This window comes from Pseudochaenichthys georgianus, chromosome 8 (genome assembly GCF_902827115.2).
Source record: "Pseudochaenichthys georgianus chromosome 8, fPseGeo1.2, whole genome shotgun sequence".
Classification (NCBI taxonomy): domain Eukaryota; kingdom Metazoa; phylum Chordata; class Actinopteri; order Perciformes; family Channichthyidae; genus Pseudochaenichthys; species Pseudochaenichthys georgianus.
The window spans coordinates 13,365,678-13,391,378 of NC_047510.2; the positions used below are offsets into that span (position 1 = coordinate 13,365,678).

General features: G+C 41.3%; 2 protein-coding genes across 11 annotated transcripts in view; one reads left to right on the plus strand and one right to left on the minus strand.

Annotated features, from left to right (window-relative positions):
• ezh1 (enhancer of zeste 1 polycomb repressive complex 2 subunit) overlaps positions 1-21,667 on the minus strand; it is a 28,397-nt gene extending 6,730 nt beyond the window's left edge. The window contains exons 1-10 of one of the 8 annotated variants that reach the window (XM_034089278.2): positions 21,531-21,667; positions 5,040-5,223; positions 4,787-4,912; positions 4,065-4,187; positions 3,581-3,698; positions 3,157-3,390; positions 1,993-2,095; positions 1,554-1,717; positions 1,183-1,274; positions 922-1,078 (exon numbers count right to left, since the gene is read on the minus strand). In XM_034089278.2, coding sequence (XP_033945169.1) covers positions 922-1,078; positions 1,183-1,274; positions 1,554-1,717; positions 1,993-2,095; positions 3,157-3,390; positions 3,581-3,698; positions 4,065-4,187; positions 4,787-4,912; positions 5,040-5,219 — 1,297 coding nt within the window. In that variant the 5' untranslated portion in view covers positions 5,220-5,223; positions 21,531-21,667. Of the gene's footprint in view, positions 1-921; positions 1,079-1,182; positions 1,275-1,553; positions 1,718-1,992; positions 2,096-3,156; positions 3,391-3,580; positions 3,699-4,064; positions 4,188-4,786; positions 4,913-5,039; positions 5,224-5,881; positions 6,048-6,093; positions 6,177-6,208; positions 6,624-6,869; positions 6,991-21,530 lie in introns of those variants that run through there. The other 7 variants (XM_034089277.2, XM_034089282.2, XM_071203991.1 and 4 more) reach the window with 7 other exon arrangements.
• ramp2 (receptor (G protein-coupled) activity modifying protein 2) lies at positions 10,899-15,331 on the plus strand. Of its 3 annotated transcripts, none has more exons than XM_034089287.2 (5): positions 10,899-11,105; positions 11,708-11,764; positions 13,668-13,706; positions 13,843-14,020; positions 14,118-15,331. In XM_034089287.2, the coding sequence occupies exons 1-5, from the start codon at positions 10,946-10,948 to the stop codon at positions 14,365-14,367; spliced, it is 684 nt and encodes a 227-aa protein (XP_033945178.1). In that variant the 5' UTR covers positions 10,899-10,945; the 3' UTR covers positions 14,368-15,331. The 3 variants fall into 3 exon arrangements, with proteins under 3 accessions (XP_033945178.1, XP_033945177.1, XP_033945179.1); XM_034089286.2 differs by having other exon boundaries at positions 10,901-11,105; positions 11,705-11,764; XM_034089288.2 differs by lacking the exons at positions 10,899-11,105; positions 11,708-11,764 and adding an exon at positions 12,804-13,438.
• Positions 21,668-25,701: the final 4,034 nt, after the last annotated feature.

Genomic DNA, 25,701 nt, shown 5'->3' on the forward strand with positions numbered 1-25,701 from the left:
CGAGTCATGATCATTTAACCCTACTGACACATATGGCTTTTACTAGGAAAACAATTGTTTGAGTATCTGAATGTGTGTGTGTGCTTTTTGAATATTCAATACTGATGCTCAAACACCCACAGCTCGAGGAAGAGAGCCGAATGTTGCTTGGCAACAGGCTGAATGAAGCAATGCTGTGGCCACATGCTGGAGCACCGAGTATCTTTATTAATCTGCTCGACAATCTGTTTTTACCATATTATCTCAACATGTGCAAGAGAGTCTGCTGAGTCACTGGCTGAGCACGAGCGTTTTCCCAAACTAACAGAGACTTCCAGTGAGGCACTGATGGCGAAGAACAACAACCTGAGAGCTCCAGAGGAGAGGGGGACAATGAAGAGCAAGAGGAGATTGCTCTCATTTCCCTCCCGCTGCTCTCCACATGTACATTTCAACAGAAAGGCTAAACAAAAGCTAAACAAAAACCTAGTAGGAGGAGGGGGAGCGGGAACAAAGTGTTTATATTAGGGCCGAAGCATGCAAAACTAATGGCTGGTTTATTTTGCCTGGCAAGAGAGAGCTGGAACAGGGGAGACACAGCAGCATATCACTTGTCGGCTAAGATCTTCGGCCACATTCCGTTTTTTAAAGGGCTGCAGTCAGTTGGGGCAGACAGCCTTCCAGAAAAGGAGGGATTTGGGGGAGGTTATGGTAAATGATGCATCCAATACGTCACACAGTGACTCAGAAACACATTTAAATAACTGTGTCTACACTGTATGAGGCACAGAAATCTCAAATGAATACGCAATATATAGCAATAAGTAATTGTAAAAGAAAAACTAGAATGAAACATTTTACACTGAACCTTTTCCGATACTTCCTTTTGTCTTGTCAATTGTTGTGATCGGAAAAGCAGCACCTGGAAGATCGGAGTCCTACCTGAGGAGGAGGTGGTTCCATGGTCACTCTCTTGGACTTCCTCAGCAGACACAGAGGGTCCGGGACAGCTGGAGCTGGTGGGACGCTGCTGCCTTCGGCACCCTCGAGACCTTTGTGACCGCAACATATTCTGATCCACAAACTCTTTAGCCCCTTTCTTCAGAAGAAACACAGGGAATGGAAAGAGCAACAAAGAGTGAAAACAACATATAGCATGAGCTACAGAAATGAAGGAAGATAACAATTGTAACGTTGGCATACCTGTAACAGGAAGCAGTCTTCACCACATGGTTCAGTCTCTATGCGGATCTCTTTTATTTTCCTCTTGTAAACATTGGGTGTAGCATGGAAAGCTTTATGAAAAGAAACACAAATATAGTGATTCTCTTTTTTGGGTTGAGAATACTTTGAAAGGTAATTACTTGCTTAATACAAATGACATGCACATGTGTGTACAACATCTGACCCAATCGGAATACTACCTCAGGTAATTAGTTCACAAATGAACTAATGTAATAAAACACCTAAGGCACAAAAAATAGTCGGGGAAGACATATATAACGATTTCAAGTTATTAATCAAAATCTTAATGGAAATCAAAAAAGATCGTAATATGTAATATAAACTATTACGGTGGAGAAAACAGTCGTATTTGAAGCAACGTCTGCAGAAGAGTGTGTGGAAGGAGTGCAACGACTGCTCCCGCTGTACAGACTTAGCGAATGGACCGTCCAGGTTGGGGGTGCAGAGAGGGGGCAGCATCACAGGGCGGGGGGGACCCAAGAGGTCCTTGTACCTGTGGAGGGGACAGTTTTACTGGCAATATATCACAAATGTAGTTTTACCACGGTATAAGTATCAATTAAAGTTGTTCCTGGTTTAAGTTGTTTCCCCCCCCAGTAAAGCTCTTTCAGATGCTGATGCGACTGCTCCTTTCAGTCAGAGAGCCTGAGAGGGAGCCACCATTATTACTTTCCCTCCTGACAGCTTGCGTCTCCATGGTGAACACTAAGCAACGGCCTGTTCAGCATTGTGGACATAGATTCTCAGTGTGCACTACACTTTTCTTACTTTTCCTTCAGCTCCTCGGTGGTGCCCTTGTAAGGGAACATTGAGGCGATGGCTGTAAATATGTTATCGTTGGGGACCTTCTTGCTGCCGGACATGTCCCTCACTTTGAGAGACAGAAAGAAAGTTGGTTATGCAAACAACCTATTACACATCAGTTTTTCATACAGATTCACAAACGGAGCTTATTTAAAATCGTATAAATATATTGCAATGGTAGAGACGTTTTTTCCCAGTATCTTTTATTCATGAAGCCCCTCATTCATGGATGTGTTTGTGTACCAGTTCCTGAATGACTGTGTAGCCAGGTGTGCCTACATTTAGTCCCATAACGCTTGGTACCAAAGGCCATTAGGTTCTGTAATTAGAGCCATATCTGTGTCGTAGACAAACAGGTTCCCTCACACACAGTACCCATGCTGGGACACAGGGACAGCTTTGAAGTAAACAATGCCTTTGCAAGGGCTGCTGTGGCAGGGCGACCTTGTGGCAGCTCGACAGTGTGATGAGAGGAACAGTAACAGCCTTGTTCATGCTGCAACCCTCAACAATTGACCATATATAAGATGTGGACATAGTCACTGTGATGTCACTGGTTTCAGGACTACAGTGTTGAAGCCTTGGCTGTGGTAGAAACCTGTCAATCACAAGGTAGACCCACCCTAACGCCATGCCCATTCTACAAGCGGCAAAATAGCCAAGCATGGCCAGATACATTATTTCAGAGACAACTTTGAAGTGTTGCCCAAACGCTCATTATCATACACACCATACCACGTAAAAGCACAATGTACTGGCTAATGGCTAGCTACTTTCTTCAACTTTTTAAAGGAATGGAATAGTGGGGGAAAAGGGGACCAGTGATAGTTAAACAAAACCTGTGTTGCTTTACCATGTCATTGGAGTGCTGAAAACGTGATCTGATTGGACTTTGTAACTACATGTCAACTACTTTCATGAAAATAACATGTATCCTGTTACTTGTTGCTCTCAGTATCAACATAGCATAAAGCAAGAACTGCTTAATTGTATACTTTACTACTTGACCCTAAATGGGACTATATTTTACTTTGAAACTAGCAATTGAGACCATCATCTCATTGGAACAATGTTTACAGAGAATGTTGCCGCCGGGTCTAAAGACACACACTCAACATAAATGCTCACCCTCAGTAGTGCTCCTCCTCTTCCTCCTGGTAAATGCCCCAGTACCAGGTTTAGTCTCCTCTGAGCCCTCCACTGAGCTCCTCATCACTCTCTCGTCCTCCTTCTTCCCCGTCACCTCCACCGTCACCACCGCCCCTGCTGCTTCCTCCTCTTCCTCCTCCTCCTCGTGGTCAGAGTACTGGCACAAGGCCTCCACCAGCTCTTTGAAAACCTCATCGCTGATAAACCCCCCCTCTGGAATACATATAAAAAAGCCAATTCCTTAAATATTTATCTTTTCAACACACTTTGAGAAAATCAGCTGCATCATCAGCATATACTAAACCAAAGTCCCTGAATATTGCAGTGATATACATAATTACAAGGTGTTATATTATGGGTTGTGTGCAGAAACTGTAATGTGATAAGAGAATTCAACACATACCTCTGTCACCATGGACACCATCGTAGTTGTCGATGAGTTCTTCCAGGAAGGCCTCATCCTGTTCCAGCACCTCGTCACCCATATATGGGATGTTGTGAAGAAATGTCTCATCCTCCACCTAAGAAACAAAACCTCACGTCAAGACACCAATGAGACCTGATGATGGAATACGTCACACCACCAACTGTGATCTACTGTACAGCTAACATGTAGTTCCTAAAATGTGCATGTGGTCCTGATCTGGAAATATAAGAAATAAATAAAATAGTGTTACAAGAGCATTTTGCCAGTGAAACTATATGTTTTCAAAATAAAATATTTGTTGGAGCATTTAGATTCATGACGTGTGTTTTTGACTTACTCATGTTTAGATGTTCCATCCATTTAATCTCAGAGAGGATCATGTTGAATAATATGTGAGATGCTGCACCTGTAACAGCACTGTAAATGCATCACCTACAACCCAGTATGGTTCATGTCATACCATGAAGTTATGCTGCAGAGACGACCAGGAGTACATGAAGGGGATCGCTGCCACTGTTGACAGAGGTCTCATGACAATGGCTTGAGCTTTGAATTCTGGGAAGCCAAACTCCACTGTACACATCTGCAACAACACCAGAGGTGAGTTTGAGTCAGCATTATTGGACAATTATATAACTGTATAATCGATGACATGCCGCCCCACCCTTGATAAGATTAACCCCGACAGCGTGAGAGAGGAGAGAATGCTGTCTGGACCACAGGCTATGTGTAATATTAACTTTTACAGCACTACTCCTTGGCTGCCATATGATTCTGTTCTAGCACACAGCTTTGTCCTGAGATATTTCAGTAACACCTGACAGCCAGGTGAGAATCAGAGCAGAACACTGATGCGGGTGAAGAGGATACGTAATGATGGAATAACGCACGCACACACCCACACACACACACACACACACACACACACACACACACACACACACACACACACACACACACACACACACACACACACACACACACACACACACACACACACACACACACACACACACACACACACACACACACACACACACACACACACACACACACACACACACACACACACACACACACACACACACACACACACACACACACACACACACACACACACACACACACACACACACACACACACACACACACACACACACACACACACACACACACACACACCTTCTTGTTGGCCCCAATTCCTGCAGACGTTGACAGAGGGATGGACTGGATCCTGAGCCGGGACCACTCTTCATTCAGGACATTTGTCCTTTGCTCAATCTTTTGCCTGTTGGAATTGAACAGGGCCTGGAATCATCAGAACAAAGAGCATGTCACAAAAACTGTTATAAAGCATAAACAGGTAGTGAGTGCAGCATATGAAACCCACAACAGCATAATATCCCATACAGTACAAATATTTTTGTTGACCCACCTTGACCTCTTCTACTTTTTTAAGGCGTTTTAATTGGCGAAGGCGCATGTACTCAGACTTGACCCTCCGTCTCCACTCTAGCAGGCTGCGGGAGGGTACAAAGGAGGAAGGCTCAGGTTTTGGGGTTGGGGGGGCAGCCCCGGTACCAGGGGATGGAGCTGCTGTAGCTGTTTCCTCCATGACACTTTAAAAAGACAGAGATACTTTGTGGCAAACAAGTCCAACATCACTGCGGTACACAATGCATCAAGATAATTAAACAGGCTGAATTATGTTGTTAAATTAGGCTTTCAGATGCCTAAATTGTGTTTAGGAGCAAGTGACAATGTTAGAATAATGTTTAAGTTTGGACAATTCCTTAAGGAATCTCTAATAATATACAAGGCTTTAAAACAAGTCCATGGTGCTCAATTGTAAGTGAAAAAGTGTAATTCAATCCATCCGTTTCCAAACGTTACCTGTGACTTTCTGCAATTTATTTTAAATTAGTAGTCTACTACACACATTAAGTGCAACATACTGTCCCTCTACATTACAGGCATAACACTTCCCCATTCCCCCCTCACTGGAAGTACATTTGAAAAGAGTGCCCCTCTCTGTAGGCAAAATAAAACTGACATAAAGGCAACAAATATACTTCCACACTGGTGCTTTAAACTGCTCATATACGATTGCCGTTTCTCCTTCGATCCAATAATGAATAGCAATGGATCAAATAAGGAACAAATTGACTCATGGCGTGCATACACAAACAAGCATTGCAAACATTGCCTAGGAGTGGGCGTGCCTCTTCAAAAAAACAACATGAAGCGAAGCGGAGCAGAAAGTGCGTAGTAGCCTACAGTTTTCCTGTGTTCCAAAAACACCTTAGTGAACATCAAGTTTCAAATCCGGCCCAAAAAGACAATCGAAAATAACTACAAAGACCAAACTGAGCTCGGGAAACTGCTATAGTGCATTTCGTTCCTGGATACGAATCGTGCACACGTTTCAGCCACAGCTATGAAGCGCGCTGCGTCCTGTAGCCGCAGCCCCTTTGAGACAACACAGTTACCATTTAAATGTACAAAGACGTGCGCACCGAGCTCCACAATGACAGCACGTTATTCCAGTGGACGCGTGTGCACGTCTACCTCCAGCCTTCACCCAGTGTCGCAGTTATTAAATACCTTCAAATCAACGGCTTGCTTCCTATTCGTGCGAAGACACTGCAACGTGATCAAGTCACTGTCAGATTTTTTTACACAGTCGAAAAATCTGGAGCAATTACAGGCTGTGAGTTTGCTATGGATCTGACACAGATACCGTCTCCGCGCGGCGAGGGGATCTCAGAGAAATCCCTACGTTATCCATGGGCATGGTGCTGCTGGAGGTTGTTGTTGTTGTAGCTTACAAATATCTGCGCACTTGGCTCTGTCCAGCCAACCCGTGCAGGAGGGTGACGTCTTTTTTAATGACCACAGCCTTTTCCTAGCCGAGGAGGATTCATTACTATTATGCGTCCTGGGAATAAAAAGTAGCGTGGAGCAGCAGCCACAGCACAGCGATTCACACGCATGCACAGGAACTGATGCAACTGTCCAGAGTGATATGTCGCCATCTAAATGCGTGAGGGCATGACGCTCGGTTTGATCGGAGAATAAATGCCATATTATTAAAATATTAAAAAAGAATATCACAGGAATATTTTTGAATTTTATCAAATAGCAAAACAAATTAACTGCTCCACAACTGGAAAATACTTTAGGACTAATTACCCCAGCTGTGCACATTGTGTACAAATAACAAACTATACATACATACATATTAAGAATAAAAAATGATCAATACCTAGTTGAAAACTCCTACAGTGGAGTGGAGTTGAATGGGTTAGAAAACAGTGCCGCTGTTGTTCTGCATTCCTCCTCCAGGGAGAGCCCGACGCATGTCGTTCTCTTTTTAGAGAGAGGGCTGGTCTTCGGGCCACTGATGCCATCACGTAAATTACGTAACATCCTAATTTACACTAGTTGAGCTGCAAACTTGAGAAAGCACATTGTAAATGTATGTTATATAAAAATGAGTATAATGAGCAGCATAATTTAGAGACAGAATTAACATCTTAAACAATATAGGCCTACATCTTAAAGTGGCAGTGTAAAATAGGAAATATATTTTTTTCATAAAGCAATATTTAACACACGTATTTTCCATCTAACTAAAATGTTGCATTTTTTAAATAGATCAGTAATATTTCAAATAGGTATTTCTGTCTTTTATAATTCTTCAAACATTTAAAAAAAAAAATACATATTTTTTAAAATTGGTATTGTAACGTATAGAGCCTGTTCTGGTACATAATATAAATCATGGAACTTACAATCAAAATGGCATATAACATAATACTATACTATCACAAACAAGACCATGTTTAATTTTACAGTACAAAGTGACTAAGCTATATTTAGTTTTAAACCTCAAAGAGAATAGCAACATACGCAATATGCAAAGTGTTTGAGAAATGACCTGACTTTTTAAAATAAGTTTTAGGTAAATCGAGATATGTCTCATGTTCAATTGGTGAGGAAGATAGACCTAGAAACAGGGAACTTCACAACAACTTGAGTTTAATGTATTGTTAATATAAGATATATCACTTTTTCTTTAACCTTAGCCTTTGTGGCATTTGAAAACAAGTCAACTCCTTTTAAGTGTTCTGCAAATAACCGTTACTCTCTTTTTTAAATTCAACTTATTTTTTTATTTGGGTGTTGATATACAAGTGCAAACATTCAAATATCAATGTAGGGTATTGGCTTTACTTTAAAATGTAACCCTGAATCATATCATAAAGACTGTGAAAATATGGATGGTAATTGATGAATATTCACAACAGTTCTAAATGTCCTTTTTGCAAAATAAACCCTTAGCCTGATCGATCAAAGGAAACACAGAGATGCTACTCGTCTGGCACACAAGATGGCGCTATCCAGCTTTTTTCATCCCATGACACAACATGTCATACACATGTTCTTATTTGGATACACAAACTTGACATGGTTAAGTCTTATGTTATGCTTAACCATGACTGCCTCTGTGCTTTTCTCTCTGAATACCATGCTTCTGTTGATAATTCCTCCTCTCGGTTCTCTGCTTTATGCATGCATTATTGGTTAGTAATTATGCATGCAGTGATCACAAGTATTTCAGATGATCAGTATGTTTGGCCTGTCCACAGTAGCTCGTGCCATGTTGATACCGACACGTGAAACAAAAGCAAACAGACACAGGAAGATAAGTTTGGAGAGCATGGCTGTTGATCATGATCAGTGGAAAGTGTTTATATGTGGTTAATGTAAACATTGTCTGTTGGTCTTGGCACTTGTCTATTGTGGAACTCAGATCAAATGTAGTGCAGCTTTTATGATCTGTGAGAAAGGCTTGCAGAAAAAAGGTTTGCAAAGTAGCTGATGACATACTTAAGTAATTTCAACTATTGTATTCAATGTAGGAAGTATTTATTCATGAGACATGTGCCAAGTAAACATTCACTTATTTTAGCTCTCAATAGTAGTCCCCTCCTTGCAGGCAATCCATTCTATTATTTTACGCACTAATACTGAAGAGTAATGCAAATGTATTAACTGTCTGTGTGTTGGGTTTTAAAAATTCAACCAGTTGCATAGAAAAGTGGCCTCCATTTTCTAAAATGAAATGTGGAAGCAATTTTGTTCCAGAGCTAGCTGGCTCAGTCCCAGGTCCAGCAGCTGAGAAAGAGCATTCATCCTTCAGTGACGTGAGTGAGTGCAACACTTTCATAATGGAGATCCCTGACGCCTCTTGTTACCAGACCGACTGACGTCAGATACAGCGGTGGGGGGGACTGGTTGCTTGTCATCAGATGGTGCAACACAACACAGATATGAAAGACATATTCCTCACTCACTAGCACTACACTGTAGAATAAATCATGCTCTACAAGAAATAACAATATAAGCCAACCCAGATATGATCTATCGCCTCAAGTTATATCGCTTGAGTCAGTGACTGTTGAGGCTGGAAGTTTAAAAATGTTACTCCTCATTTCGCTTTAGGGTTTGTGCTACATTTAGGCATTTGTTTAAATGTATATTCTGTAACAAACCAAACATCCAACCAAAATGGCTGCGATTGAGTTGCATTGTGCGTAGTGTAGGAGCAACATTTTGACATGGAAAGAAAATGGATAAACGAGACAATATATCTCATGAGCCCTCATTTAAAATGTCTTACAAAGTCGTACACTATACTGTTTATACCTTTTGTCATTAACTTGTAACTGTAGCCTTAATGTGTAGATTTATACATTTTTCTAAGTACTTAATGTATTTTCTAACTAGGTTTTGACTAATGAGCACAGGGGTGGTATATTAGTCTGCTTATGATATATATTTATGGCAATTTAGCCAGACCATTTCTATCTTACTTTTTTATCTCAAAATGTTCTTTCGTTCCTTTTTTCCTTTTTGTAAAGCACTTTGAATTGTGAATTTGTGTTGACAATAAAGAACCTTGAACCCTTGAACCTTGAAAGGTGCTATGTAAATAAACTTTCCTTTATAGATATGTATAAATGTGACTTGTTAGCTTTTGTATATGCTTGATATTTAACTTGTTTACGTGTACTATTAATTGGCTATGCATCATGGGTTTTTAAGATGTAAAATCTCTATGATCAGTTGTGAAATTAAGAGCCTGCTAATCAAGACGTTACACAGCATTAAAGGTCCCATGTCATGGCCATTTCTACTGATCATAATTCCATTGTTGAGGTCTACTAAAATAGATTTACATTGTGCAATTTTCCAAACTCACATTGGTTTCTCATACAGCATCTCTGTATAGTATGTGTATTCACTCTCTGTCCTAAGCGGCTTGTTGGAGCTCCTGCCCCCCCCCCCCCTGTGAGCCCAGTGGCCGTCAGACAGCGAGACACAGCGAAACCCAGCCCGAATCACACACACACCCGCAGCCTGGCTGGGAGTTTGTGTGTGTTATCAGGCTGAGTTCCGCGGTGTCTCGCCGTCCCTACACCAGTGAGCCAACTCACACTGTCCGCTCCTCGCAGCAGCGAGCCTCGCAACGTCCCGAGTGTGTGTGTGTGTGTGTGTGTGTGTGTGTGTGTGTGTGTGTGTGTGTGTGTGTGTGTGTGTGTGTGTGTGAGGAAGTCCAAACGTAACGGCTCTGCGGACGTAACGTCACTATACCCAAATACGTCACTATCCCCAAGAGGAAAACAATGGAAAAAGAGAAATCTCCAACGAGGCGTTCTGGGGCAGCATAGACGGGTCTTTTGTGTGTTAGAGTTTTACTCGCTACAGGGTGTACTTTGAGGGTTTGTGACTCTGCAGACCGTTTACATGCATTAAAAACCTACATAGCACACAAGGGGACGGGTAACCAGAAAAGCATGACATGGGACCTTTAACATCTTTCCAACAGGAGCTCTTTGGATAAAAAAAACAAATATCTCATAATAATTGAGAATCATGCATATCTTTTATGTTGTTAGAATTACTCAGCACACAATTATTGGTCCAAGGAACACTTGAAGCAAAACATTCACAACATAAGAAAGTTATCAGATATTCCAATAAATTATAAATCATTTTTTTGTCCAGCGCCTTACATTTGTTTAGTCCCATTCGGTGTGAGATCACATTAATGACATCTAAGTATTGCACATATTTATAAAAGTATGTATCAAAAGCTAAATACATAAAGGGGGAGAGAGCTAAATGAGAGGGTGGGGCTCTCTTTTTGAAAGCACAGGGTTGGATGAGAGAAATAAATAGATAAAAAGGGGGAGAGGGTGATGGTGGACCACAGTAGTTCCAACCTTATCACAGGCTTTCTGTCCCATTGTGTGAATCCGCCCATCCTAGGAAATGAGGGCTTCCTGTTGTTTTATAGAGCCTTCCTGCAGAAAGGTTGAGATATGTAATCCCTACCCACCAGGGAAGACGGACAGAGCATTGTCAGGCAAAATGACAGCCACTAGTTCCTCACTTAGGTTTTCTGGCTGTTTTGTGACTCTTCTCATCTGGGGTAAGTAGACGATTTATGCTGTCCATTTCTACACACTTATGATTACAATTCTTTACTTGCCCTCTCTCTCACCTCTCAAGAGGAATGCTGGGGGGCTTTCAGTGATTGAGTGGCTCTAAGAAAGGAGCTTAGCAAGTCTCGTGATTGAGTTTGAACGTTAAACAGTTTGGTTTCAGGGTCATCGAATAGTTTTGAGCCAGCTGATGAACAAATGTGTGTTTTACTAATAATGATAGTTGTTGTTATTTAGAATTACCATTATAATATTACATTTTGTTTAATGATCAAGGCATCATTTGGTGCTCCCATTTATTAACTAAGATTTTTTTTTCTTGTTTGAGGGTACCATGTTTTTGTGTCCTAGATTTCCCTGAAAGTAGTAGCAGACAAAGGGAGGATGCCTTGACCTGTTAACTTCCTAGTTCCTACTGTTTATTTTTTTGTTATTTCCTTTTCCCACTCTTCTTGGGTGCTGCAGTTTTAGTATACACAATTGTCTAAATACATTTCATGATTGCTGTTGGACTGCTTTATTTATTTTTTACTTTTACACATTTATTCCTATATTCAGTTCTAACTTTATTGTATTTCTGTCACAGCAGGGTGTACATCAGTGGTTTGTCTGGTGGATGAGAAGTTAACGGCACAACCAACAATAGGTACGTGTACTGTAAGAAAAAATAATAATACATAACCACAACTACTTGGAGTAACATGACCCCCTTTCTCTCCCGGCTATTGTCAACAGATGAGACTGTTGCCAGTAAGTTTCAACTTTGTTTTTGTATTTGACCATATAGACTAAACTACATGTCTGAGTCTCCGAAGGTGATTCTGTCAATGGTCTGCTCTTGATGTAACCTTACCTAAATAACTAAACAGAAATACATGAATACAATTTAGGCTGCTTTATTTGACTCTTTAAACAGTGATTATATACTTGTGTCGACTGGGGGATTCTTTTGGCTTATTTCTTGAAATTAATTAGCTTGGCCTGAAATTGACAAACACAGAAAGCAGAGCACAGTGATCCTGGTTTCTGCCAAGATCTCCTCGTGTGTCCTATCATGAGAATCCAAAAACAACTCTTGGGGAGGTCTCCACCGGTGAGGGTCAACAGCAGTAGACACGGGGCCCACAGTGGTTTGGGACCAGAGGTTAACTCAAACCTCATTATGAACAGACCCCACCTGGCTGAACTTCCTGAATGTGTCCGTCATTCACCCCATGCAACGGGTCTGATCCACGCATGAACTCTCGGTTGTGAAACAACTGGAACTTTGGAGCAGCGCCCCTTTCACTGTTCCTCCTCCAGTGCCTTCCCTTTTTTTCTTTCCCCTGATTGTCCCCCTCCCTCCCCCTGCCAACTCCCCCCAACTCTGAGCTCCTCCCCTGCTGAAAAGACACATTTCCTGATGTCATTACTAAATCAAAAATGCTGCTCGGCAAACAGATGTTGTGAGAGGCCCAACATGTGGATTTAGTGACATAAATGGACAAGTTTGTCGTGAGAAAACATAAACCATGGATTCCACTTTTCATTCAATCAATGAAACTAACTCTCTTACACTGCTCTTTAAAGTCACAAGTGTTGACAGTGAGAAACTACCTTACAGATGTAGCACACTCAAGGTTTCCCACACTTATGGAGAAATATATCCGTTAGTTGGCCCTTCAAACACTTCATTAGCTATGACTAATAACTTCTTCCAGGTTGGGAAAAGTTAACCTAAAAACGAATTCATGGCTGTCTGCACAGAACACCCTGAAGAGTCATGATTACATCCACCCCAAAACGCTAAGCCCTAAATGTTTACTTATGTTTCCTATTTGGCAGAGGCAGCCCAAAAGGCAAATAAATCACATGCTGTGAGCTGGCCAGGCCCTCGACTGTGAGAAACTGAGACTAAAAAGCAGAACAAGAGTTAAAGAGTAAAGGGTTTTCAGATGTGAGTCCAGCCCAGCTTGGGTGTGCTCCCTTTTATTTGGGAGAATGGAGAGGACAATCTTTGTTGCCTCCACCCCTTTAAAAAGAAAGAAAATCCTAAAGAAACGTGTGTTGGAGAGAGCTGATGCCAAGGCGCAGGCCCGTCAGACAGATCTTCGCAGAACATCTGGTAACCGCGGGTAACACTGTTTGGACATCTGGTAACCGAAGGTTACACTGCGACTCTTCCATCCTGTCGGGTTTCCTGTTATGCCTCGCTGTACACAGTCTAACAAGTTTAGGTTTATTATACATGGTTGCCGGTTGGGGAAAACGCACCTTTATTATTTTTCTGACATGAAGGGAGCACTTGGTTTCATTGGGGTATTCCTCTCCTTTCTCTGCGGTAAGTGTGTGGTCTCTCTTCCACAGCTGCAAATGCCTGCTTTAGTACAAGACATGCAAAGTAACTCATGACATGAGTCTTTGCATTGAAGACTGCTATTATGTACTGTATGTCTTATTGTATAACTTATTGAATGGACTGAACTGGCAGAGGGTTTTGCCTGAACTGCCAACAGTCAACAATAATGTCTGATTTAAAGTTTTTTAAATATAACTTTTCTCTGTTTTAGATACCACTCATGGAGACATTCCCCTACCATTGTCATTTGGTAGGTGAACTAACTCTGTAGCCCTATACATACTCACACAAATTGTATCATCACCATATAAGTTTTTCTGAAAATGTTCCCACAACTTCGACATCTCTTTAACTCGCTCTCATTCTATTCTTTTTCACTCATGCAGCTTGTGGGACTAATGCTCACAGTTGTATGGAGTATTGCAGCATCTGTCAGCAATACTTCGGTGCACCAACAATGGTGTGCCTTCACACTCTGCTTGAACATATGTGTATCCCCAAATTCGATAACGCAATGACATCAATGAAAAGCCCTAACTGGTGCACTTGGGGCAATGTGAGCAAGTGAGTATTATGTGTTTATCTGAGGAGTATTTTCTTTTTTTATATATATATTTTTTTAAATATGTGCTGATGTCTGAATCATGTTTTATGTCTGCAGCTATTATAGTAACCTAAGCCATTGCACGGAGGAGATATCTGACTGTCTCATGATCCCATGGCCAAACCCACTTGTGGAACAGACGTTTGTGGACATCCACTCCAGGTTTTTCAAGGAATGTCCCTCGGAGGAGCTCAGTGACCCCCCCCCAGTCATTGTCATGGCCCTGGTGATAACTCCCATCTGCCTGATCCCTCTCATGGTTAGCCTAGTAGTGCTCAAGACCAAGAATGGGGATGGCAGCTCCTAAAGGTCAGCTCTGCTCGAAGGATATCATATTTTTGACCTACACTCACCCTCCTATCCCAACCTGAGGACTAAAGCAATCTTTCAGAAAAGCTTCAGATGCACTTTCATCTCACCAGTGACCTTGCAGAGGACTGAACCTTTCTGCACTCCAAAATTCAAATGAAATCTAAGATATACGCCGCAGAGGAAACCGAGAAGGTGACACTGATGTAGATTGAATATCATCAAAATAACTGATTCTGTTTAACAACAACCTCCCTGATGCTGACAGGAACACTGTGATCAAATCTATGTTATAATTCTGTACCATTCTGTGACAAAATTGTTGTTTTCAACCTACCAACTCGATATCTGAACATGTATCTGTTGCTCTTAATTTACTGTTGTGAAAACAGAGCTAGATTTTTTTTACTGGAAAACCCAGAATTCAGGGTTATGATGACAAAAGCTTCGGGGCTTGCAAAAGTCAAAATGTATTTGTATTGACATTCCGCATTATGTTGGATAGCAGTTGTGTTGATAAAAGACAAGGTCATTTTTAGTACTGAACTCTGGAACTCTTCTTATGCAGTTTTTTTTCTACCCTGCTTTGAGCCACTAATTCAAACGTGTTTATGCAGAGGAAAAGGGTAATCTATATGTGTAAAAAGAAAGACAGGTAAATAAGTATAGTGTGATGTATGGACCTGGTGATGTGAGTCATTACTGTATATAGGCATGGTTTTAGGTTACTGATGGGACACCATGAGAAAGGGGGATTTATTTCCGGGTATATCTTTGAGCAGCTGAAAACCCTTCAGCACTTTCCCCAGTCCAACAGCGATAATCTTCATGACCATGTGATGAGCTAATTGAAGCGTACTCATTATTAACATAACCACAGACAGACAGACAGACAGACAGACAGACAGACAGACAGACAGACAGACAGACAGACAGGCACGCACACACACACACACACACACACACACCACACACACACACACACACACACACACACACACACACACACACACACACACACACACACACACACACACACACACACACACACACACACACACACACACACACACACACACACACACACACACACACACACACACACACACACACACACACACACACACACACACACACACACAGACTGACTGACAGACTGACAGACTGACAGACAGACTGACAGACAGACTGACAGACAGACAGAGAGACAGACAGACAGACAGAGTAATATTCTGTGCAGCATGGCGATAAACACTGAGAGAAGACACAAAGATAAAATACTTATCTTTCACCTGAATCATGATTTGTGTGTAATGTTCAATCTTGAATGACGATAAAGTCAATGTAATGGCTTTCAGATTTGTAACAAAATGTGTATTTATATACTGTTTTATATATTGTCCTTACTTTACCCTCTGAAAAAAACACATTCAGACTGCTCTCAAACCATTTACTGTATGTATTTTGATATACTTTTTTTATATTTAAAGCAATTAAATATACTGTTGGATTGTGGCTGTTGCTTATTCTTACTTATCTAGAGTGTCAGAGAAAGGAAAACTAACCAAACTAGCCGTCATGACATAAAAGAAGGCTGATTAATTCCAGCTCGTGTTCATTAAGATACAACAGAGTTGCCACATCATTCTGGCAAACACACCCTTTAACCTTTGTCAGTATTTGACTAAACACCCGTTTCCCTTGAGTGCAGATGGCATTGTTTTGTGCTTCAGGTAGTGTTTCACTGTATGTGAGCAGTATTTTGGGGTGCAGTTGCTTGGCTGAGCAAGTGCTGATTGTAGTGAAGGAAGCAGTGACAGCAGTCATGTATCACCCTCATCTGGCAAACACAACACTGCAGGGTGGGCCTGTGTTAGTGTACCATAGACTGTATATATAAAGGTGTGTACGTGTGAGTGTGCGTCTGACAGGGCTGGGTGGGAAAGTGTGTTTGGTGACCTTCTTCCTCTCTAGAAGTTGGGTCATCTTCGTTCCCACCCCCTTCTGATATCATCTGATTCAGTGTTACAGCTTATTGTTCCAGCAAGTCAGTAACCATTTCCAATCACGTGGTTGTGAAAACAATATTAATCACATTGCCTCACAGGGGTGTAACGGTATCCGTATTCATCCCGTACCGTCACGGTTCGGACGTCACGGTTCCGTGCATGGAGTCACACGACGAATACGCCTTTTTTTTTTTACGAGTGGGAAAAAAGTCTGTCATTCAGGGCAGTAGCCACTACACCAGTGGTTCTCAAATGGGGGTACGCTGACCCCTATGGGTACGTTGGAGTACTGCAGGGGGTAGGCTACGTGAGATTTATTTTATGTTAATGAAAAAAACAACATAAGTAATACATTTAAACAAACTACTAATAGTAGATTAACTACTATTCAAAAGTTTACAGTCATTTTGGATAATAAAATAAAAAATAAACTCTGCTCTCTTTTCCTCTCCTGACAGCCTCATGCAGCTCGCTGAACCTGTAATAAGTGACCCGGCAGTAAAGAATAAACATATTTATAACTAGTTTAGCTAGTTCCAGAGTAGATAAAAGTGTGTTAGGTCTAACACAGTGTGTTTTTTGCTCTGCTCACCAGTCCGTCACAGCGGCGGAGCTGTGACCCGGCAGAGCTGCGTGCAGGCCCGGTTCCAGAACAAAATGACTCAGGGTGCATCTGAGATTAGAGAGGGTGCAGTGGTAAAGTGCTATTTTTATAAGTGGGGAGTGGACCTAACACCCTCTAGGGGGTCCTCATCTCCTCTAGGAGGGTCCTCACCTCCTCTAGGGGGGTCCGGGGGCATGCTCCCCCGGGAAGATTTTTTTTTTTTAAGTTAAAAGCATCAATCTGGTGCACTTTTAGAGCAAAATGAAGAGATCTATGGATCTATGTGCTCTTTGCTTGATTCATGCCTTCCCAGTCCCTTATCACGTAGCCTATAAGAGCATGGCACCAGTTGTTGTAGCCAGTTGTGGTGAAGACATCTGACTTACTTGAACCGAAATGTCTACATGCATAGCAGAAGATGGCATCTTTTTTACATGAATATTCCAGCCAATCTCTGTTTTGAAACAATGAGCTGCAAAATGAGTAGCCGACAGGCGAGTTGGGCACTTTTTTAAATATACCTGGGCAGGCTCTGTTTTGCCGAGGTCCTCTGGCACTTGCGGGCCGCTGAGGGGTGGCGGTGTTTGGGGCAACAAAGACGGCTGTGGCTGCTCCGCCTCTGTGGGCGAGGCGGGAAAAGCCGACGAGTCGGGCGTTATTGTCCACGACAGTGGCTGCGGGTAGGGCTGTGCGATTATGGCAAAAATCATAATCACGATTATTTGGGACGATTATTCATTGACCATTTATTGAACTTTAAAACAAATAATATTTTACCAATAAACAAGATCAACAAATATGTTGGAGCGCACTTCCAAAACCATACTAAACATATATTATTAATATGATAAATAAAAATAAATTAGACCAAAATAAATTAAATCAAATATGATGCAGTGCACTGTCACAACCTACTGAAAACTCCTTAACATATAGCCAACATTTTTGTAAAACATATTCAACATATTCCACTCAGTTAAACGTTGAAGGCTGGCCAACCGTCATGGTCCAGAAGTAACAGGAAATAAATGTTGAACTACAATTTAAGACCAAATAAAAAAATGTAGGACACCATGGCAAATGCTGGTAGGGCTGCTCATGTCATCTCTTAAAGATTTTTTGCAAGAAACACCAGCCTGTTGACATGGTCTGGTTTCAGAGATGAGCGCAGGCAGGTGACAAGCCACCTGTACTGAAGACCCTCAGCCACGCCCCGACACATGGGGTGACGCCGGCCAATCACAAAGCTTTGATGCGTTCAAGTGCATTATTCTGGCACAGGAAGATTATGTTACAGGACATTAACGATAAAACAGAATATTGTTGTTCTATTTTTAGACACATCTCGTGATCGACTGGTTGGGCACCCCTCGGCTAGACCATAGGTCTGTTGTGGTAGCAAAGTAGTCGGCTGAAGCCACATCTCTCTCAACTTCCCCACGGCATTTGTCATATAGTGCAGGCAGCGCAGACCTGCTGAAATAATACCGAGACGGCATCGCGTAACGCTTGTCCAACGTGTTGACAAGTTGCTTAAAGCCCTGGTTGCTAACAGTGCTAACTGGGCACATATCTTTAGCGATGTGAAATGTAATGGCAAATAGTGGAAATAGTTGTACCCTGCTTTTTAACGAGTTGCTGCTCTTGTTCTGACATCTTCGCTCGCGCTGAACACTCACAACACATGTCACTCCCACGTGGCCGAGTGGGCTTTTAGGGAGGGGCGAAAGCGCACCCAGCAAAATAATCGTATTTTGTCAATTATGCTGTTTTCATAATCGTCGCAAGCCATAATTGTAATCGCGATTAAAATACGATTAATTGCACAGCCCTACACGGGTAACGTAATGTCCCCATGATCTGAACTGTTATTACCTGCAGTAGATGCAGTGTTACTGCTGGCGATACCTGGGGCCTATACTGCGAACCTGGTTCAACCTAACCTGGATATGTTTGAGTTAGCCGGTTGGCCTAATCCAAAACATACGCGCTCTCGCTAAACTGTACTACGACGCTGGTTATCAAGTGGATCGCTCAAGCCAGCCGTGTCCTATCTAGTTAGGTGCGCGTTCACATGAAAGGGGTGGTATTTGGAGCATTCGACCAATCACAAACATGGAGAAGCGCACTGACAGCGCAGCGTCATACTTCCTGAATTAAAAGTGAACTTTAATACTAGTCAAAAATGAAGAAGTTAAACTTTAAACATCCATGACTTAAACACTTTATCCAGGATAAAAGCCACATAGCTGCACCTGCAAGGTGAATACAGCTGGTAAAAGAAAAAGTGTTTGAATGCGTACATTAACAGGTTTATGATATCACTGCCCCGTCTAAAACACGATCTGACTTCAATTACATTTGTCTCGAGTGTTTCGTCAACTTATGTGTTGCTTAAAATAATACTTCTGCATACAGTATGTGACACTGTGAGTGTTGCACGGCCAGATACGGCTCAGCTGACTCAGATAAGGAGATATGATACATTATGAAGTGATATGCCGCGGACTGTACTTAATGTACTCTGATCCGGTTACTTATGTTGTGGCCGATATTTAAGTAAGCTTTCTTAACGCTAATGTTATAATAGTCAGATTGCTCTGAAGATGGGAGGTGATATTCTATTAATGTTCACGTTCACACAGTCGGTGATTTTTGCCGGCCGTCTTTCCTGCGACGGCAGTTTTTCTGTATTTCCTTTCTCCTGTAATATGACTTGATCGCTTTAAACTCCGCACACTGAGCTCTGATTGGTCAGCAGGCGGTGTTTTCACTGAGTTGAGCTCTTAGCCTGCAACCTAACCTGGTCCCGACCAGGTTAGCTGCTTAGCATATATTACCATGGAGATCTAGCTTGCTAAAAAGAGAACCAGCTTCGTAGGACCGGAAAGCCGGAGTTTTCCCTGAATTTAGCCGGCTAAGCGAAAATCCTGCTTCGCAGTATACCCCCCTGGTGACAAAAGAGTGCCAATTTCTATTCTATTTCTATTGGCTGGGCGAATTGCAAACCACGCCCCGTTAGACTCTGAATTTGTTTTGTTAGGCAGCCATTTTTTTCCTCGCTACAAAACCACATCCACACCTGAGCGAGTCGTTTTTTTGTACTTTAAAGCAGTTATGACCACACGTACTACAACACCGGAGCGGTGGAATGATGAGGAAGTGTCGGTGCTTCTGGCAATTTACTCCAAGGACGGGATGCAGCATCTTCTACAGAAAGCAGTTCCCAACTCCAAATGTTTTGAGCGATGTTCGCTACTTGAGCTGGGAATCGTGCACAGTGCACACGGATGCCGGGTAAAAATAAAGAAACTCAGGCAGGACTATAAAAAAATGAAAGACCACAATAATAAGAGTGGTAACGATTTTCTATTGTTATTATATATATATATTGCCACTGTTTTTTAATACTGACACCTAACTTGCACTAAGGCGTGTCTGCTGCTATATATATTGCCACTGTTACATTGTTTTGAAACTACTTACACTTTATTTTACATTTCACACTGTTATTTAACTTCAATTTACATGCATACGACACACCTGGAACAGCATGATGCTGTTATTGTTATGTCTTGACTGTGCAATAAAACAAACAAACTGGCGAAGCTTTATTTATTGTGTCCCACCCCAAATTTGCAGAATAGAAGAATGTGAGAGCAGACAGGTGTCGGTGGTTGAATTTATCAGAAACACAAGTTTTACACACATAAACACAAGTAATTTATCATGTCATTTGTTTTAGATAAATAAGGGAAAAACACCAAACAAGGGTTGATGTCCTTTTCCAAAATCAGCCTGAGGGGGTAATATATAATAAATACATAAAGATAAAGTCCATTGTTATAATGGGGTATTTTATTTGTAAATTACCCTTATGAACTCCATCATGTCTGAGGTCGGAAAGTAAACAAACGCCTCATACAGCGGATGGGCTTTATACCCCCTCCCCCGTGTAGTTCTTCTTCTCTCGTTTTTTTGTTGTACTCGCCGTGAAGTGGTTTTGCGGCCTGCCAGTAAACCCAGAGAAGAAGAAGACGAAGTGACGTCAGCGTAATCGTGCCTCAGGGAAAGTACTGCGGTGTGAATGCGATTGGCACTAGCCCCCTGGCGGATTTAGTGCCGTGGTACTTTAGTGCCGGTGTTACCGTTTAACTGGTTACACCGGGGAAGTCGTTACGTTACGTTAACGGTAGGAATGGGGCGTGTACTTTGAGGAGATACACATTTCGATCGCTTCTTTTGTTGTTTACATTTATCTTTTGGTATATTTGGCTCCATAGGAACACTTTGATGCACATTCAGTATCAGTGTGTGAGGTTGTGGTTGCGATGCCGATATCCGGACGCGTACAGCGAGGACTACAAAATGACAATGAGGTGACTGGGGATGTCTGTTCAAAACATTGCAAACGTGAATAAATCATTTCAAATATGTATTTGTCTCCGACTGTCATTTGTACATCGTTGTTAATGTGATGTTTAGTAGCTTTGATAGCTGTCCATACCTCCAGACAGCCTAAAAGTAAGACACAAGTTGTTTACTCACAGCCCGAATGCAGCATCGAGATCCGTGGCCAGCTGTGATCCTCTCGATTAACTTGTGACAGGACTTCTGTAGCTATTCTCCAGCGAGCAAGATTTTTATTAAATACCTCCATCCCTCTCGTCACAACACGACTCTACACTGTGCAGAAAAAAACAACATAAATGAAAATAACCTTGCTGGATAGTTTAGAATGAAACAAACAAACTATCTTCCATGGCTGATACTGATGTCACAGTGACGGGTAAACCACATACTAGTCTAGCGGGGGGGGCACACGTTGAATCCATATAATGAAATTGTTATTTTATATATGTATATACATATATATATATATATATACATGCTATATATATATTATATATATATTTATATTTATTTCTATCCTACATTGTCTAGGCTATATAAACTGGCGGAAGTGTCACAACTTTCTTGGTTTGTGATTATAAAGAGAGAGAAATAGCGACAGAGATAGATAGCGAGACAGATAGAGATAGATAAAACTCAAATAAATGTTTTTCTTTTATGAAAAATGAGCAATATACCAGATATATTCATACAAGATAATAAAGGATAATTGTCAACAATTTTCTTTTTTCCAAGCCATCAGCATAAATATCGTGGATCATAAAATCCATCAGTTGTTTAACAACTCCTGAATCCATCCCCTCTTGGTTAGCCCTACAGCTATTCTCTCCCACACACACGCACACGCACACACACCACACGCACACGCACACACACACACACACACACACACACAGACACACACACACACACACACACACACACACACACACACACACACACACACACACACACACACACACACACACACACACACACACACACACAACTCACTTACGCACAGCCGATCTTTCTCTATGTCTATCTCTCTATAATCACAAACCAAGAACTTTGTGACACTTCCGCCAGTTTATATAGCCTAGACAATGTAGGATAGAAATACATATAAATATATATAGCATGTATATATATATATATATGTAGGCCTATATATATATACATATATAAAATAACAATTTCATTATATGAATTCAACGTGTGCCCCCCCGCTAGACTAGTATGTGGTTTACCCGTCACTGTGACATCAGTATCAGCCATGGAAGATAGTTTGTTTGTTTCATTCTAAACTATCCAGCAAGGTTATTTTCATTTATGTTGTTTTTTTCTGCACAGTGTAGAGTCGTGTTGTGACGAGAGGGATGGAGGTATTTAATAAAAACCTTTCTCGCTGGAGAATAGCTACAGAAGTCCTGTCACAAGTTAATCGAGAGGATCACAGCTGGCCAGGGATCTCGATGCTGCATTCGGGCTGTGAGTAAACAACTTGTGTCTTACTTTTAGGCTGTCTGGAGGTATGGACAGCTATTAAAGCTACTAAACATCACATTAACAACGATGTACAAATGACAGTCGGAGACAAATACATATTTGAAATGATTTATTCACGTTTGCAATGTGTTGAACAGACATCCCCAGTCACCTCATTGTCATTTTGTAGTCCTCGCTGTACGCGTCCGGATATCGGCATCGCAACCACAACCTCACACACTGATACTGAATGTGCATCAAAGTGTTCCTATGGAGCCAAATATACCAAAAGATAAATTTTTTCTTTCAGTTTTCATTTTTCAAATGAGGGTGCAAAACGACTCAACTGAGGGTGCAATGCACTCTCATGCACCCCGGTAGAACCGGGCCTGGCTGCGTGTCTCTGTCAGCAGCAGCATTATGCATAATATGAGGGGTCAAAATCCCTTCGGGCGGTTATAGATGTGTTTTCACAATAAAAGTAGTTTCTTAGTGAATGTCCTACTGGTCTTAAAATCTCATAACATCAGCTTTTAATGTTCCTCTTGGATGTTCTTCTTGACCCTCAGAGAAGGAGAAAATGTTGTGTCTTTCAGGCATGTCCTTTCCTAACAAAAATTACAGGAAACATAAAACATATTATTGCAGAACAAGTGTGTTATTTATGAAAGCGGTGGGTTTGTGTGTTTAGAGGCTGTAGATATAATTATTTTGTAATTGTAATGTTTTCTTTTTATTTCAACAGAGCTACAAAGACAATAAGATTATGAATGAACAGTATGAAGTTCATCAACATTGAAATATATGTTATTATTAACAAAATAATATTTAACTGTTATCAAAATGTAGTGCAACTGTAGAAGCTTGCTCTGTTGTCTCACTGAAAGAATCACTTTTACCATGTTTTTTACAGACAATATTGAGAGATAAATAGTAGCAGTTCTCACTATGTGTTAAATATCTTTGCCTTTAATACATTAAATTAGAAAGCTGACAAAGTCATATTGCTAAATATCTAAAATGTAACTTTTTGCATGGAAAAAACCCTCAACTTAACTGATGTGTAGGTGATCTAGTATTTAGCATTGTTTAATGGAATGTATATCAGTGTATTAAAGTCAATACTTCATTCATTTAAACCAGGGGTCTCCAACACGTCGATCGCGAGCTACCGGCAGCTTTTCAGTAGCTCGCCGCTCGATTATCGATTATAGCGTAATAACGTTGCTTCTTGATTTTTCGGCCGCGGCCGGACAATAAAGTGTTTTTATTTTAGAATGGTTTCTGTCACACGAATATAAAATTGGTCCGTGACGCAGAGATCAAGGAGCAGATGTGACAGCGGCACAGCGACACCACACACAGAGCAGTCTGCTTTATCCAGCAGCACCAGTCAGGAGTCAGGACCAACGGCAGAATGACCCGCTCTGAATCAGTCCGCGTCGCTGCGGCTCAGAGACACACAGGGAGGGATTTGTGTTTTTGAAAAACACTCGTTATCGTAATGTCAGGTTTTTAGTGGATTTAATCAAGTCTTGGATTGCAGAGTATGAATGTCCTCTTGCTATTTTCAGTTGATAAATACGCGTGTAATGTTTGTGAAGGCAGGAGAAAAGCTTCCGCGATCACCGTCTCCTCTCCGTTCCTCCAAACCCCGCCCCCCATGAAAAATAACTACTAATAAGAGTGACAGGCTGATAGTGACCTGATAGAAACTTTATTATTCACTTAATCACTGATTGAGATGATGAAGCTAATTTAATCTCATACATTCATGGGATTCATGTAACAGTAAGACAGAGAATGTAAGTGTGCACCCACATGCACTATTTTTGTTTTTATAATGCTGTTGTAAATACTCCTGTTGTCTGCTGTGTTCAGACTTAAGTCCTGTGTGTGATGCTTCATTCAAGACACTCAGTGTCCTTTTTTTAACAGAAGACCGTTGCTTGAAGCTGCAGCTAGACTGCAGAAGTATTAGTTTTTTGTTTTTGAGGATGGAAAAATGTCACACACAGATATAGGGAGGCTAGACCTATACAATTGAAAAGATGACTGCACTGTTCAGTGTCAATCCTGTGGTGATGGAGGTTATAAATCTCCAAAATCATGTTCAGCTTAAGTCTCAGCAAAACTCACAACATTTCTGGAGCCTTGTAGACCCAGAAAACTATAAGAACATTCACCAAGCAGCACTGAACATGTCTGCTTTATTTGGTTCTGTATACATCCCTTTGTGAAGCAGCTTTTTCTGGCATGAATGTCATGAAATCTAAATACAGAACAAGACCGACTGATGAACATGTAAATAACTCTATTAGAGTGAACCTAAGTGGGTCCAGCATACACCTGTATGGTAGACTCCATGCAGCGCCAGTCATCTCACTAACTGTAAAAAAGAGTGAATGCACTTATTTTACACGTGCCATAAGATGCTTGCAAGGTGGTGATTAAGGCGATGTATTTACTATGTGGGCCATAATAAGAAGTGAAAACATTGTAATTTGCTCTTGGACATTTATGTGAATCTTCAGTGATGTACTTACTATGTTGTCCATATTAATATGTGAGAAATTGTCGTTTTCTTGGACCTTGATGTGAAGTTAAGATTTTAGATAAGCTTTAGGTATTGCAATTTCACACAAAAGTAGCTGATGAGTGCTATGTGAATAAATGTAAGCGATGCGATGCAAGTAGCTCTTGGCCACTTTCATTTTTTCAAAGTGAAAGGTTGGAGACCCCTGATTTAAACCAATATCTTTCTTGATTCTTTGTACAATATGAAAAAAAGAGTCTTTGTACCTGAGCTGAAGTTCACTGCTGTGAGGAGTCCAGTTCT

Excerpts from the sequence above, each read along its gene's own strand:
- ramp2 (XM_034089286.2), top strand. The coding sequence starts at position 10,946 with ATGAGGGCTTCCTGTTGTTTTATAGAGCCTTCCTGCAGAAAGGTTGAG. Across the intron at positions 11,106-11,704 it reads TGTGACTCTTCTCATCTGGG|CAGGGTGTACATCAGTGGTT; the intron begins GTAAGTAGACGA and ends TTTCTGTCACAG. Across the intron at positions 11,765-13,667 it reads AACGGCACAACCAACAATAG|ATACCACTCATGGAGACATT; the intron begins GTACGTGTACTG and ends TCTCTGTTTTAG.